General features: G+C 40.3%; 1 protein-coding gene across 1 annotated transcript in view; it reads right to left on the reverse strand.

The window, feature by feature from the left end:
* Positions 1-17642, reverse strand: part of COCH (cochlin) — a 47331-nt gene that overhangs the window by 18947 nt on the left and 10742 nt on the right. Inside the window, exons 3-4 of the mRNA XM_006116378.4 lie at positions 8892-9048; positions 1251-1384 (exon numbers count right to left, since the gene is read on the reverse strand). Coding sequence (XP_006116440.1) covers positions 1251-1384; positions 8892-9048 — 291 coding nt within the window. The remainder of the gene's footprint in view (positions 1-1250; positions 1385-8891; positions 9049-17642) is intronic.

Below are 17642 nucleotides of genomic sequence, written 5' to 3' on the forward strand. Positions count from 1 at the left end.
CAACCAGGCACAATATAGACTACTGCAAATCCGCAGATATAGATGCAGCTATCTGCAGCTCAATTTTGTGGATACAGACACAGATGTGGATACAAAATTTTATATTGGTGCAGGGCTCTCATGATACAGATAGCTGAGACTCTCCTTATAGGTAGTTTACTGTACATACAGAAATTCTGACAAGGAACAAGTTTTTACAGAAAGCCAGGTTTTATCGTCTGCATAATGGGAAGTTAAGGAGGAAAAAACTTGACTGGTGATCCTGGGTTAACTGATTGTACAAGCAAAATTCTCTTTAAAGATATGTGAACCTGCATTGTAGAGGTTCAAAGGAGACACTTAAGCACATTCCACCTAAATGTGGAATCCTAAAGTCCTGATCTTGTGAGGAACTGAACTCCTACTGGAGTTGAGCACAGGCCCCTAAATGGGGGGGGAGGGGGGGATACTATATGGTCTTTCAGATTACATGAGCCCCTGTCTTCATCCAGTTTCTCAAAAAATGAGGCTAGAAATTTTCCTAGAGGTCTTTGGCAAGGTTGCTTTTAGTACCATTTCCCTATGCTGTAGCATTTGGTACACTCAGCACAGTAACAGGTTGTTCAGTGGGTATTGTTGCCTAACACCTCAATGGGAGTTGAATTCACTTGGGAGCATGGGAGCTGACAGTTTTGCCAGGCCCCTGGGCAAGGTGTGGGGGGGATGGTTCCATGCTCCTGGAAGGGGTGGAGCCTTAGGCAGAAGAGGCTGGGCTGGAGACAGACCGTTCTCAGAGTTGCCCAAAGCATACCATGCTATGCCCCCTGTTCTCCCCAGGCAGTCCTTAGCGCTGCAAGAAGTGTGCCGTACAGTGCTCTGGCAGTGATTTAAAGGACCTGCAGTTCCAGCCACCAGTGCACTAGCAGTGGTGATGACTGGGAGCCCTGGGCCCTTTTGAATTGTTGGGCCCCAGAGCAACTGCCCCTTCCCTCCTTTCACCCATCAATGGGCCTGGTTGGGAGTAAGGTGCCTATGTATGGTTGAAGATCTCGATCTGAGTAACTCCAATCTACTTTATGTATCAGAATCAGCAGCAATCATTGATTGAATAGTTCTAATGGAATGGAAATTGAGACTAAAACAATGAGAAAAGGAGAAAGTCTTTGTTTCTACAGCACGCTCTATCGTGACAGGCTATTGAAAGGCTTGGACAAATTTTGGTTAACATTGCAAATATACATTACTAAATAATAATAATTTGATCCACTTACCAGCTACTGAGAAAGATGAAGCCCATCTAGTGAGCACCTGAGATTGGATCCCATTGGCATATACAGCAGAGTAGTTCTCTTGTCCTGGCAGAGTCTGGACCCTTACAGTTCCTCCTGCATTGGTGATCACTCCTCTGGGGTAAAAGAGAATGGTCTTACCAGAAGGCAAATTAAATACATTTTTAAAGAGGCAGTAAATAAAAACCCTGAAAGGACAAGGTTCTTAATTTTAAAAATTATTTTATTATTACCAACTACCACTATTATACCTAACTAAGCTAAGTAAAACTATTAAAAAAAAAAACCCTAAACTGCTGAGACTCCATCTCAGGCCAAGGTGGTTGAAAAGGAACTGAGGCTGGTCCATGCACACAGCTCTATGTAGCCAGGGGGCAGAGTATGAGGCAGAGTAGAGCACATGCATAGGATGACTGGCACTACTATCTAAAACTTCAGATTGAAGATGCCTGGGGGTGCATGCACATCTGAAATGGAGCACCTCCGGGGACACAGTTCAAAGAAGAACCAGCAGATCTCATCAAAAGAGATATAAAAGAAAATTACAAGGGGAATGTGAGTTCCCAGAACTTCTACTGATCCTGTATGCTGTAGTATTGTATGCTTAAATTGGGAAACCTGGAACAGTTTAAGAGACTTCTGGTAAGGAATCATGAGGAGTTCTCCCGATCCAACAAAGGTATAGGTTGTACTGTACTGGTCTAGCACTAGCGTAATACTAGGAGAAATCAACCAATTCAACAGTCAACCTCACTAGTTACCAGTAGGAAAAAAAGGAAGAGGCATTGAAGGGATGTATCAGAAGACATTATTGAGATATTGACTATGTATTCATCAATAATTCTGGTTAAGAAAAAGGAAGGCGGTATTAGATTCTAGGTGGACTACAGAAAATTAAACAAAACCCAAATAGATAGTACCATGGATGCTACAGCAGGTTCAGCCTGTTTTTTTTAAACCAGATCTTAAAAGTGGGTATTGCCTAATGAAAATGGATTCAAAAGACACGAAAAAATTGCTTTCGCAGGAGGACAAGGCTCACAGCAATTTAAGGATTTTGGCTTGTGTAGTGCACCCACATTTGAAATGTTAATGGAGAGGGTAGTAAGTGGCATGTGTCCCACTCAGCCTGTCTGTTACACTTATATGATACCTTGGTGCATGCTAAAAACCTTTGAACAGGAACCAACCCATTTACAATAGGTCTGTGAGATGCTGAAATCAGTCAATGTGAAACTGAAGCCAAAGAAATGTAAGTTGTTTCAAAAAAGAGGTAATCTACTTGGGCACACAATTAGTGGGGAAGGAATTTTCACTGACAAAAGAAAATTGAGAAGAGTGAGGGAAGATTTGCTATCAGCCTTCAATTTCCTGAAGGGAGGTTCCAAAAAGGATCGAGAGAGGCTGTTCTCAGTAGTGACGGATGGCAGAACAAGGTGCAATGGTCTCAAGTTACAGTGGGGGAGGTCTAGGTTGGATTTTAGGAAAAACTATTTCACCAGGAGGGTGGTGAAGTACTGGAATGGGTTACCTAGGGAGGTGGTGGAATCTTCATCCCTAGAGGTTTTTAACTCTCGGCTTGACAAAGCCCTGGCTGGGATGATTTAGTTGGGGTTGGTCCTGCTTTGGGCAAGGGGCTGGACTCGACCTCCTGAGGTCTCTTCTAGCCCTAGGATTCTATGATTCTATATATGCACACTTGATATTTGCTGATCTGGTCACTGTTTTTATTACTTGGTTAATGAATTTGGAAAGTTAATTTGCATGATAGCTCAAGATTTCCTTTAAAGATTAAATTCGTCTTGTACAGAAGGCCCATGTGGGAGCTAAGCAGTGCAGAAAGGCTTGTACTTTCTCTCCTAAATGAAAAAATACAATTCTTGCTATCAAAATCTAATTTTTATTTTCACACAACCACTGTACTTAACTCTGATGTCAATGCCTTGTGTGCCAATGAGATGTTTTGGTTATACTGGAACTTTATACATTTTCTAGGGACATCTTTCATTCTATTGGTTAACTAATGGTCACCACTAGTGCTGTTATCCCACTAGTGCCTGATAGAAACAACTTATAGAAGTGTTCATCCCTTTCTCTTGACCAGTTGCGCAGCTAGTAAGTCTCAGAGGGGTAGCCGTATTAAGTCTCTCTGACTTTAAAAATAAGTAGTTCTGTGGCCCCTTAGAGACTAACAAAAATATATAGGAAAATATATTGTATTTTAGAAGGTGAGAAAGGGCCTGTTTGACCTTGTAAAATTTTTGCCTGTCTCTTTCCAGAAGGTGTTAGCATATCAAACTGACTTCTGAGACCACTAAGCTATTCTTCCAGGGTACGTCTAGACTACAAGCCTCTTTCAAAAGAGATCATCTAGATAGCCCCAAGTCTTTTGAAAAAGCAAGCCATTTTTTCGAAAGAGCACCCAGGCAATCTGGACGCTCTCTTTCAAAAAAGCCCTGTTTGCGTTCAAGAATGTCTTTTTTCAAAAGAGCTCTTTTGAAAAAAGGCATTCTTCCTCGTAAAAGCAGGTTTACCGCTGTCAAAAAAACCACGTTCTTTCAATTTAATTTCGAAAGAACATGATGGCAGTATAGACACAGATGTAGTTTTTTTCGAAAAAAGGCCACTTTTTTCTTAAAAAACCCTGTAGTCTAGACATAGCAGATAGTAGAGGTGACCTTTCTATATATGTTGAAGAAAAAACATTTTCAACCCAAATAAAACTATCAACACCTGCTGGAGCAACCAGTAACAAACTACAAGAGTGTCTACAATTCAAAGAAAAGGGAAATCACAGGTTTTTGCCTCATAAAAATTGTTTTCTTTTGGATAAACATTCAATCACTTTGGAATTTATGACAGTCCTGCCAGGTTTTTCATGTGAAGCGGGGCTGAGCAGTTCCACAAAGCTCTCTTCAGTCATGCACAAGCTACTTATTTTAAAAAAATTTATTTGAGATGATGTCAAGTGCCTGTTCTCTTGACTGGGCTTAGCTTTGTCAAACTAACATAATGTTCAGATCAATGCAATTGTCTACGGAAGGACAACATTATGCCAAATCGCAGTCCATGCAAGTGGATGGAGATGATGTTCTCATGCAAGGACAGGAAAAAAAACATGTCAGAATGAAAGGAAATTGATACTACTTTTAACTACAGAGTCAGTGTTCCAATGGAAAGACACAAACATCAAGGAGCCAGGAGCTGAAGCTACACCCTCAACAAAAGTGTGTACTCATTTGACTCAGTACAACAATCTAAAAACAAACCTCTCAACATTTCAATGCTAATAATTTTGTTCTTCACTTGATGTTTATGACTACACTGTGAAATATGTTTTCAGTAGTTAATTACAGGTGGCATGTCTGATGGAATCTAAGGATTTAATCAGAACCATAAGCCATGGCAGCTGAATTAACTTGGCTTCCATCTTTCTTTCCCTGATTTCCAGCTGCTAATGCAACTCCTTCCATCTCTTTTCTCTCCTGAGACCACAAGAAGCAGCAATCCTTCCCAACTGCAGCTTCCTGCTGCTGGCCTGCCTGTAGTCTCCATCTAGCCAGCTTGGCGCTGCTCCAGAGGTTCTGTTTTCTGCTTCCACTGCAATCCAGTTGTTTCTGCTGTGACTTAGGAACTAGACCCAGCAGGAGCAGGCAGTGGCCCAAAGTTTCCCAGCAGACCTCACTACCCAAAAATGCATTCCACTGGCCAAACCCTCTGCCAGTTTTCTCCAAGTGACCCCCACAACAACTCAGAAAATTCACATACCTCTTGGGATTAGCCGCTTCCCAAAGCTTCATACAGCTAACTTGGTCAAAGCGTGACATTTCGTGTGACACTGGACACATGGGAGTCCAGTGTCAGACTTGAAGCATGTCCCACCTCTGACTAGGCTTCAAAAGTTATCAAGGGTTTAGCATATATCCTCTAAAAATTAACATATTAGGTCCACAGATGATGTAATTTGGCATCTAGGTCACTATTACCCCAGCTGAGGATATGGCCCACAATTTTGCCTTCAGATTTTTAATCGAATTAATATTTCAAGTGTAGCTTTAACTCAATTCCTCATGCCTAGGCATAATCACCTTCAGTACGTTCCCCTTCACTCCCTATGACAGAGGTATATCTTTTACTGTCTAATCAGAAAAATGTTGACGAAAAGCAGATGTTCTGTATCTCAACAGTAATTAGGGATATTACAAAGAAAGAAAGTGTTAATAACCAAAATGGACACACACACTCATATCAGTGACTGTACAAGTTGAACCTTCCTAGTCAGGACCTGACAGGTGCCAAATCAGAGAATATTGTAGTAAGTGGGTCTCTTTATTTTTACTTCACCAAGGTGAATACATAGAACAATGTTTGCCATGATGCTTAGTAATGTATGTCTATACTAATACACTCTATATAAGTCTATGCCTACCCAAGGCTTATCAGCTCCCTTCATAACAAAGTGTTAGGCGATGTCTACACTGCTGGCTTTTGCCGGCAAAGTGTGTGCTAATGAAGCACTCATTAGTAACTTCTCGCACCTCACTTGCATAATCTCTGCTGGAGGCTTTTGTGCAAGAAGTTTTTGCGCAAAAACTAGCAGTGTAGATGGATCCGTTTTGCTCAAAAAACCCCCGCTTTTGTGCAAGATCCTTATGCCTCAAAAAAGGAGATCTACAGATCTTGCACAAAAGGGTTTGGGGTTTTTTTTTTTTTTGCACAAAATGGCCCTGTCTACACTGCTTGCTTTTTGCGCAAAAAACTCTTCTAGTCTCGGGCAGAGATTATGCAAATGAAGCGTGTGAAGTTGCTAATGAGCACTTCATTAGCAAACTCTCTGCTAGCAAAAGCCAACAGTGTAGACATCGCCTTAGTGTTGCTATACAATTTTACTGCATTAGCACAAGAAAATAAGTAGATAAAGCATAGAAAACATGCTTATGCTTAGCAGCATTACCAGCACTTCCACTGCTTACTGGGCTCTTAGAAGACAATTAGAGATAAAATAGAGCTAAATAACAGCACAGACCACTGAGAGCTAAGACTGGTGGTTGTAAATAAACTTTATGGGACTGCAGAAAACTTGGCAACACTTATGATAAGTGCACATCCATCTAACTAAAATCATGCCGGACCACAGATGTTGTACCAGAGAGTGCCGGACCAGTGAGGTTCAAACTGTATAAGGAATTATTTGGTGCTATAGTCTACAACCATTATACATGTCAAATAGTATTACTCTAGCAAGTAGTCCATTGAAGTAAATCTTTACAGTACATTCTTGTGCTTTACGTTTTTCTGTTTAAAATTCTGTATTGTATTTATACTCACTAAAATACTAATTGTTTGGGTAGCTTCCAAAAAGCATACACAATGCTATTGTACTGCAAGTAAATGCCTCTACAAGCTGGGATCTCAAGAAGAGTTCAGTGCATGGGTGGAGGGCAGTATATTGCCCTTTGCCTGACTTTGGTTGAGAGTGTTGTGCGAGTCTGAATTTCCTCTACACAACCGCCCATGGTCACGCTTTACTAGGTAGAGTGGTAGTCACCCTAAGCAAATAAGCACAAATACCAGAGAAGAAATAATTTATTAAAAAAAAAAAAGAATTATGTTGATTTGTTTTTTAATACAAAGGTTGAAGCTGTATTATTCTCCTGAATCTATGACAGTGCCATTAGTACAGAATGTGAGGTGGAGCGAGGATTTTTTTTTTAAAGTTTTACGTACATGGAATTTATAGATTGAGATATGCAGCATTAAAGAAGGCAACTGTGCAGCAAAATAAAGAATAAACAAGTCTGGTTGTGTCTATTCCTGCTCCAATATGATGCACCAGAGACAGCCTCAAACTTCTATCAAGTTTTCTACTGAGCTAAAGTCTTTATTGCTTAGCTGGAAAAGTAACATGTTAAATTATTCTACAGAGTAGCTACTAGAGAGGGACAAAGCTCCACATGTTCATAAGTTAATCTTATGGAAGAAGGAGAGTATACAGAAAAAAACAAAGTATATTAGGATGTGAAAAAAGTCCTATGCCCATACAATATTTCTGGGTTGTAAGAACTGCTGGTCAAGGTTCCCTCTAAGCTGCACTGCAACATGGCCCAACAGCTGTTTAAGCAGTCCTGCCCCCTAAAGGCTCACAGCTCTGTGCACAGAGCTGCTTGACTGGGCGGGCCTTGCCACATAGCTTAGAGGGAACTTTGCCTCTGGTCTTAAGAATCATATTACTGGAAAGAGGCAAAAGAACTTCACGGTTACTTTGTTTAACTTGGGCACTTTGTTAGTATATGATTACAGTTAAGACCCAATGCATTTCTAATTAGCATTAATAACTCCAAGTAATAACATATTGATATATGGATAACCACAATAATTTGGCATTATCAGAAAAATAAGAATTTCACCTTGGGAAATGAGGAATTTTGTTCCAGCTAACCTTTACTACTGAGTGTAGTTAGTTACTTCTTTGAGTGCTCCCACTGATGTCAGTAAAACTTCTCACACTTCAATGTACAGTGGAAAGTCTAGGCAGGATTGGGCCTTTAGACTACAAGTAATGAGTTTTACTATTCAAATAATTTTTGTTCTTCTGAAGTGAGTAGGAGCTGGTTTGTCTATAAACTTAACAAAATAAGTACTTTTTATGTAACTGCAGAATCTTTGACTGAATTCTGTGCTACAAACATTGTTAATCACTTGTACTGGGACAAATCCTTCCTTAAAAGCTTTATAACATCAATGATCACCCAAGTTTTAACTCTGATGACTACACAGTGCACAGAAATGACACCATAATTTGAGTAATTTTGTTTTAAGGTCATAACATGCCACATTGCCTAACTTCCATAATTAATTACTCTTAAAAGAAAACAAAATATAAAAAAAAAAATCAAATACCTAAACATTTCTAACCCACACTAAATACCAGCTGGCCTATAGTGACAATAAAAAATATATTCAAAATCACTTTCTTGCTATCCAAATACACAGACTCAGAGGCAAAATTTTACGGTGACATAAGTGGGGTGGTGCACATCAAGTGTAAATTGCAGTCATGAAAACATGTAAGTGGTAAAATAATGTCAATATTGATTGATTAACTCTGATTTTGCATGCTGCATGCAATAAAATTCACCCTGATCATTTTTGTGCCAGCTTACACCGGGCTGAAATTGACTTTAGCAGTATTGGAAATGATGTGGTATAAGAAAGCAGGAGAGAGGAAGCCTGCTTTTTTATTTTACATCTTCCCACTAGTTACTTTTCAGGCTATATTCTCTTTTCACTTCCACTTCCCGTATATATAAATTATACTCATTACACCCTGGTTGCCAGCCTTTGTCAAGTTATGCTACTTTCCCATTTATACCAGTTTTAAGAGCACCTTTCCCTCATTATTGACACTGCTGAATCTGTCCCAGAGAGTTCATGGAAGTTACATCTACTTACTCTGAGCTGTATTCAGCCTGATGTCTTTTAATGACATTCTTTTGTTTATTTGTTTTGGAGAATTGCCAGGAATATCTATAATTTGGATGGCAGCCAATTGTAACAACTGAAAAATACTGTTCATTTCTAAAATGTTCCCTTGTCATCTTCATTAGTGGTCTTCTATCTTACCTGTGAATGGCAGCTCCACAGATGCTAGAAAGGGAGGCATAAACTGCATTTCCAAAGACATAGAACTGCCACAGTGGACAGTCAGCTGGACAGAGGACATCTGCTCTCTCCTTTCTGAGATCAACTCCCCTTGTAAGGCATGTGATGGTAGTGGGGGCTAAAGAGGAAAAGAAAAATTTCAGCTCTCAGGCTAATTTTCAATCGACCTACCTTATCTCAGTTTAAAGCACACATTTTCATTTGAAATTAAGCTACACCCCTTTGTCTTGTGCTGCAGTCTGGCTTGAAGGATTTGATCACAGCATATATCATGAGAAATGACAAGGAAGAAGACATACTCTTGTTTCACAGTCATGTTGGAAAAGCAAGAACCAACATGAAATGATTGAAAACAATTAACTGCATTCAACAGAGGACAATATAGATGACACTGGAGGAGAAAGGCAACAGTAGTACAAAGAAGCAGCAGCTTTCTCTAGGGCATATGGGCAGGAAGAAGGCTGCTCAGTGTCAGTAAACCTCCAAATATAGACAGAACTGTCCACTAAAGGAATGGGATCAGGGATGTGTTGATTGAGACCAGTTCCTGGACAACCTCTGCCAAGAGATTCTTAGGTGGAAGATGAAGTTTCCCTCCAGGATGGAATTCATAAGGGAAAGTGACAGTGGTACCAACTTCACTTCACTCCCATTGAGACTACCAGAAAAATTGAGGCAAGTGCAGTGAGATTAGCTAGTCATCTGTCTGTACCAACAAGAGTGAATTAATTCTATTATTGCAATACTGCCTTTGTTTAAGGCATGTAGACCACTGCCATGGAGAGTATCAGTGAGACAAGGTGAATGAGGTAATACTTTTTAATAAACTAATTTCTATTGGTGGGAGGTATGAGCTTTTGAGCTTCACAGAGCTTGTCTTCATGGACAGTATAAAAAGCTTAGTGCAACTAACTGAAACTGCTCTTAGTCAATTGATTAAAACAAAAGTCATCCCAAAATAACAAAGGACACAGTGAAAACAAATCAATCATGTCGTCATTAGACATGGGTAAAATGTAATTCAGCAAATTGAAAACTTCATGTTCGTTTTTGGCTGGGATTCTGAAAAGTACCTTAGTGAGTTAGTACCTGTGTAACTCCCCTTGGAAGTCTCTGTTTCTTATTTCTGCTTTTTATATTGTTAGTTCAGACATATTATTCTCTGTTTTAGAAACACAGACAGTACATTTTGTATAACAGTTAAAATGTAAATGCCAATCTTCATGATTTATGTTATAAATAAGGCAATCTATTTAAATGTTTAAATAATAAATTTTAAAGGCAATCATAACATTCAGTATACTATTTCCGTTCTATAAACTGTTCCCTGCATAAGATTACTGCTGCAGTAGTAATTGCTTATTTAGTTATTTGATTAGTTTAAAGTTAAACAACCCATTCTCCAGAAAATTTATTTCATGTCCGACAATTTCATGCCACATTCTTCAGGGATGTTTACAAGATACTAGTCTTACACTAAATATATGCCACCTCTCAGAGATTCCCAAATACAGCTATGTACATCACAAGTATGTAAAGCTATTTTCCAGAGAGCTTTCAATTATGTAAGTATAAAAAGGAAAAAGAAAGTTATTTTACAAGATATTTCTATGTAATGAAATGGGTGGTCAAATGATTTAACTGGATGTAGAGGTCTGTTTTAGACAGTATATAGTATTAGCACTTCTATTTTATCTCCATCAATCTCGGAAAAAAAAAATTTCATTAAAAAGCAAAAATATTACTTTGTAAATTCTTGAACTGATGAAGACATTTTTCAAATATGAACCTATGTTATAATTTATCTTTAGAGAATGACACAATAGTTCTAAAATGTGAACGGCTTTCAATATGTGGTATGATGGTAATGCTAAAGTATCATAATGATTACATAAAGGAGCGTGTTTTTAAAACTGAAAATCTCGAAGTCAAAATAGACGCACCTACACTGTGTGAGCAATTACTGTGACTGTATGTGGGAATTTAGCAATTAGTCATGCAGTGATTTTAATGACTTGCCGTTTGCAAATATGGTTATGGAACACAAATGTGCATGAGGATCAAGCCTAGTTCTTTTGAGATCTTGGTACTAAAAGTGCAACATCTTTAATTGTTCTATCCCAGGTCAATGTAGTATATACAACGGGTGTGGCCAATGTGGCTTTTTTTCAAGAGCAACATGCATCACTTCTGCCTCACAAATCCAACCCTATTGGATACTAATTTTGAATTTCTAATAGCATATCTTACCCCTGAAATCTTTGCAATGGATTTTCCCCCTTCTCTGTTAACTACTATATTATCAACTATTCAGCCTAAAATGGAGAGATTCTACAAGCATGATCCAAACAGAGTTATAGATTTCAAAGCCAGTAGGGACCATGGTGATAATCTAGTCTGACTTCCTGTAGGCCACTGAACTTCCCCAGTAACTTCCTATAGCATACAAAATAGTTCTTCGCTAACTTCACAATACCCAAACTACGGAAGGTTAGGGTGGGTCTTAGACTAACGCTGTAAGGCCATGTCTATACTGGGAAAGTATTTAGAAATTACTAAATTTGACTTAATCACTTCCAATTTAACAAATTTCAACTAGCATGTCCATTCTGCAGGGAAGCCTCCAGTAATGTGGACAAACTACCTCGGATTTAGAGTCCCAGGAAGCATCGGGGAGTAATTATTTCGAAATAGTGGCACCTGAGCAGCCACACTGCTATTATTTCAAAATAACTATTTCAGAATTAGTGTTACTCCTGATGAAAAGCAGGAGAACAGATTTCACATTCTGTGGCCCATTATTTTGAAATAACAGGCTTAATAGTGTGACCTTCAGGCAGTTATTTCGAAATAAAGTTCTAGTGTAGATCAGGCCTAACTAAGGCCCCTTACCTTGAGATTAGGCTTGGATGAGGAGTGGGGGGCTTGGAGAGTGAAATCTGCATTACACGCATCCTGTAGCAGCAGATTGATTTGTGTCCTGAGGGGTTGAACTGGGCTCCCCACTCTGGGCATCTTGATCTGGCTTCCTGACAGAAGGACTGCTGGACCAGTTTTCAATGCACCAGTTGCAGCGTCACTCACTTTGAAGGCCCTCTCAAACTGGAGATTTTGGGGCAAACTCTCTCTTCTCCTTCTCTGGGACAGCCCTGCCCATATCTCTTCAACTTGCAGCAAAGGTCACGTGTGATACTATTAGTAACAGTGCTTTATCTTGGGCTCACAATGTTTTTCATTAGCCTATTGAACAATACTGCATGGCAGTGAGACCAAGCAGAAAGTTAATTGTTTTTATCTCATGTACTATTTCATATTTTTTTATTCTAGATTTTTATCAATGCACTTGACAGCAAGGACCTTATTTTCAAATTAGCAGAAAAGTGCTAGGAACAGAAATGCAGGAGTTGAGAACTTTCTGGATATTCCTGAGTAAAATATCACATTGCACATTTAATCACAGTAGCTGTGTCTATCAGATAGGCATATATTTGTGCATGTGGTTTTGCAGCTGAGCGTTGGCATCTGATATTTTGAAAATTAAACCCATAATAGGAGAGACTTAAAATAGGGAGGGTAGGGAGGAGTAAAATGAGGATTTCTAAGCTTTGTAAAAATCTTTTAAAAATACACTTTCATAAATATCAAAACAAAAAACCTGTTTTTTTAAGTTAACATCTTTCTGTGCCTCCATGGTGCATCTTGTCCTATTTGGATTATAAGTTCTTCAAACCAAGGACTTTTGTGTCATGCATATTTAGTGGCACAGGAACATTTTTAAAAGTGAGGAGGCTGAGCCCCTTTATCTCTGTTCAAACCCACTCCCCAGCTGAGGCCAGGTGCAAGCCCCTGGCACATGGGGCTGGCAGCCAGGACGAGGGATAGGGCTGGCAGCAGAGGCCTCTGGCATATGGGGTTCAAACTGGGACCCCAGAATGCAGAATCCCTGGAACACAGGATGGCAACCAGGATCCTGGCTAATAGATCATGGGATTATTATTTACATCCCTAGCTCCCACTGAAATCAAGTACCTTTGAAATTCAGCCATTTTTTTTTTCATTCTCAATTTCTATGTCTTATAAAACAAGGACGAATACTTACCAGCCTCAAAGCAGTGTTGGAAGGGATTCAGTAGTTAGAGTTTGCAAGGAACACTGAACCCATAAGATGATATAAAAATCCTCAGTATTCTCATTAGAGTTCTGACAGTTTCCCTTCCCCAATGATCTCACGTAAAGTTGCCACTGTATGTCATTACATGAGAGCAACCTACATCTGACTGTACCATATTGTCTAGTCTCTGCTTCGTGCCTGCCATTGATATGTATGCATTTCTTACACAGACTCTCCCCCAGCATTCCTTTTCCTAGTTCAGCAAAACTACATCAGTTCTGCTAATAGGAAGAACTCTGCAGTCACAGAGATGGGAGCTAGATTTGTATGACCTAGCAAATGTTCTTCTATTATAACTGTAAATGTTCATTTGTAGATCTCCACCAGTCTCCCCTTGTTATAGTTAACGTTACTGTTATGTTTGTATTGTAGTGTTCTTCTCCAAGACAGCAATTTGGTACTGTATATGCATAATTAGTAATAATTTATAAATTAATAATCATTTTGGCCTGATGCCAGATATTTTACTTTGTTAATTACATGTCTGAATTCAACACTGAGGATAAAGCCTGTTCAATGTATTAAAACGCTTGAAACAAGGAGAGGTTCTTTTAAATATGCAGTGGTTTGACTTACCTGTGCCTAGCTTAATTACAAATGACAGATGTGGTAGAAAAAGGCTAATGAAAATAGTTGTTTCCTATAAGTTACATGCCCTAAGTATTTTTCACTTTATCCTCATTCTATTTCTAAATTAATTTAATAGAACTTTCCCTTACTTTCGTGAAAATATGTTGATACAGGAATTTGAAAATCTAGAACCTAAATCTAATCATGTTGCAAGACAAAAACCTATCTTGCTATTTACCATTATGAGCCCTTTCCTGCCTCCTTTGAACTCCCACAGGCTTCCAGTGGTGATGGGAGTGCACAGTGAATGCGGGATTGGGCCTTAAAAATTTCCAGGAAATGACCACACTCCCACTCAGTCATGGCTTGCAAATACACTCTATACTTCACAGAAACGTAACACCTCAGAAAAGCTTGTGGAAACACAATACATTTATTTCTGATTTAATGATATCCAGGCTGAGGAGATCATCCAATGAGAGAGGTGCCTGCTTACTGGATATCCAGGCTGGGGAGGTCATCCAATGTGATAGGTGCCTGCTAGTGGAATCTCTCATGCAGCAGGTGGGAGAGCTACAGGAGGAGGTGGCTAGGTTGAGGAGCACCCGAATCCACGAGCAATTCCTGGACTGTGTTCTTGAGGAAACAGCTGAGGTAGCTGTTCCATTACACAGGACTGGTGGAGGAGGAGACGGCTCAGGGTGGACACTGGCAGCTGGTTACTTCTGGCAGCAGGCACTGCTCCACCCCTGCTCCGAACCCTCCCGCCGTGGTACTAGGAAACCGTTATGCTCTTCTTTATACAGGAGATAAGGAATCATCCCCTACAACACAGGAGGAGAAGCCTCATACCCCCAAAGCTGGGAAGTCTGATGCCACCACTGCGAATAGGAAACGTAGGGTAGTGGTGGTTGGAGACTCTCTTCTGAGGGGGACGGAGGCACCCATCTGTTGCCCTGACATTTCATCTCAGGAGGTATGCTGTCTGCTGGGGGCCCGGATCCGAGATGTTACGGAGGCATTGTCAAGGATTCTCCGGCTCTGACTACTACCCCATGCTACTCATCCATGTGGGCACACGTGATACTGTGAGGTGTGACACTGAGCAGATCAAGAGTGACTACAGGGCTCTGGGAGTATGGGTGAAGGAGTTTGGAGCACAGGTGGTATTCTCTTCGATCCTTCCTGTTGAAGGTAGGGGCCCGGGCAGAGACAGATGCATCCTGGAGGTGAATGCCTGGCTGTGAAGAAGCTGTCGCCAGGAGGACTTTGGCTTCCTCGACCACGGGATGCTATTTCAGGAAGGACTGCTAGGCAGAGATGGCATTCACCTTTCGAGGAGGGAGAAGAACCTATTTGGACACGGACTGGCTAACCTAGTGAAGAGGGCTTTAAATTAGGTTCGACAGGGACAGGTGAGCAAAGCCCACAGGTAAGTGGAGAACATGGAGCCCTGGGAGATGGTTGGAAATAGGAGGGAGTGTGGGCTATAATGGCAGAGAGAAAGGAGGATCAGGGAAAAACTGGGAGACAAGGTCAAATCAGTATCTTAGGTGCCTATATACAAATGCGAGAAGTGTGGGTAATAAGCAGGAAGAACTGGAAGTGCTAATAAATAAGTACAATTATGACATCGTTGGCATCACAGAAACTTGGTGGGATAATACACACGATTGGAATGTTTGTACAGAAGGGTACAGCTTGCTCAGGAAGGATAGGGAAAAAAGGGAGGAGGTGTTGCCTTATATGTTAAAAATGAACACACTTGGGCTATGTGTAGACTGCAGGCTTCTTTCGAAAGAGGCTCTTTCGAAAGCATCTTTCGAAAGAGCCTCTTTCAAAAGATCGCGTCTAGACTGCAGGCGGATCTTTCGAAAGAGAAATCCGCTTTTTCGAAAGAGAGCACCCAGTGAGTCTGGATGCTCTCTTTCGAAGACGGCCTCTTTACATTGAAGAACGCCTTCTTTCGAAAGAGGAACTTTCGAAGGAAGGCGTTCTTCCTCGTGAAACGAGGTTTACCGCCATCGAAAGAAAAGCCGCGTTCTTTCGAAATAATTTCGAAAGAACGCGGCTTGAGTCTGGACGCAGGGGAAGTTTTTTCGGGAAAAGGCTACTTTTCCCGAAAAAACCCCTGAGTCTGGACACGGCCTTAGAGTGAGGTGGAGATGGAAGTGTTGAGAGTCTCTGGGTTAGGCTAAAAGGGATTAAAAACAAGGGTGATGTCATGCAAGGAGTCTACTATGGGCCACCTACCCAGGTGGAAAAAGTGGATGAGGCTTTTTTTAAACAACTAACAATATCATCCAAAGTCCGAGATTCGGTGGTGATGGGGGACTTCAACTATCCAGATATATTTTGGGAAAATAACACAGCAGGGCACAGACTGTCCAATAAGTTCTTGGACTGCATTGGAGACAACTTTTTATTTCAGAAGGTTTAACAAGCTACCGGGGGGAAGCTGTTCTAGATTTGATTCTAACAAATAAGGAGGAACTGGTTGAGAATTTGAAAGTGGAAAGCAGCTTGGGTGACAGTGATCATGAAATCATAGAGTTCACAATTCTAAGGAAGGATAGAAGGGAGAACAGCAAAATAGAGCCAATGGATTTCAGGAAGGCGGATTTTGGTAAGCTCAGAGAGCTGATAGATAAGGTCCCATGGGAATCAAGACTGAGGGGAAAAACAGATGAGGAGAGTTAGCAGTTTTTCAAAGGGACATTATTAAGGGCCCAAAAGCAAGCTATTCTGCTGTGTCAGAAAGATAGACAATATGGCAAAAGACCGCCTTGGCTTAACCACGAGATCTTGCATGATCTAAAAATAAAAAGGGATTCATATAAAAAATGGAAAGTAGGACAAATTACAAAGGATGAATATAGGCAAACAACACAGGAATGCAGGGGCAAGATTAGAAAGGCAAAAGCACAAAATGAGCTCAAACTAGCTACAGGAATAAAGGGAAACAAGAAGACTTTTTATAAATACATTAGAAGCAAGAGGAAGACCAAGGACAGGGTAGGCTCACTAGTCAGTGAGGAGGGAGAAACAGTAACAGGAAATTTGGAAATGGCAGAGATGCTTAATGACTTCTTTGTTTCGGTCTTCATCGAGAAGTCTGAAGGAATGCCTAACATAGTGAATGCTAGTGGGAAGGGGATAGGTTTAGAAGATAAAATAAAAAAAGAACAAGTTAAAAATCACCTAGAAAAGTTAGATGCCTCCAAGTCACCAGGGCCTGATGAAATGCATCCTAGAATACTCAAGGAGCTGAGAGAGACTCTAGCTATCATCTTTGGAAAATCATGGGAGACAGGAGAGATTCCAGAAGACTGGAAAAGGGCAAATATAGTGCCCATTTATAAAAAGGGAAATAAGAACAACCCAGGAAACTACAGACCAGTTAGTTTAACTTCTGTGCCAGGGAAGATAATGGAGCAAGTAATTAAGGAAATCATTGGAAGGTGGCAAGGTAATAGGGAACAGCCAGCATGGATTTGTAAAGAACAAATCATGTCAAACCAATCTGATAGCTTTCTTTGATAGGATAACGAGTCTTGTGGATAAGGGAGAAGTGATGGATGTGGTATACCTAGACTTTAGTAAGGCGTTTGATACGGTCTCTCATGATATTCTTATCAATAAACTAGGCAAATACAACTTAGATGGGGCTACTATAAGGTGGGTGCATAACTGGCTGGATATCCATACCCAGAGAGTAGTTATTAATGGTTCACAATCCTACTGGAAAGGTATAACAAGTGGGGTTCCGCAAGGGTCTGTTTTGGGACCGGCTCTGTTCAATATCTTTACAACGATTTAGATATTGGCATAGAAAGTATGCTTATTAAGTTTTCAGATGATACCAAGCTGGGAGGTGTTGCGACTAATCTGGAGGATAGGGTCATAATTCAAAATGATCTGGACAAATTGGAGAAATGGTCTGAGGTAAACAGGATGAAGTTTAATAAAGA

The sequence above is a fragment of the Pelodiscus sinensis genome, chromosome 4, assembly GCF_049634645.1.
Source record: "Pelodiscus sinensis isolate JC-2024 chromosome 4, ASM4963464v1, whole genome shotgun sequence".
In the NCBI taxonomy this organism is placed as follows: domain Eukaryota; kingdom Metazoa; phylum Chordata; order Testudines; family Trionychidae; genus Pelodiscus; species Pelodiscus sinensis.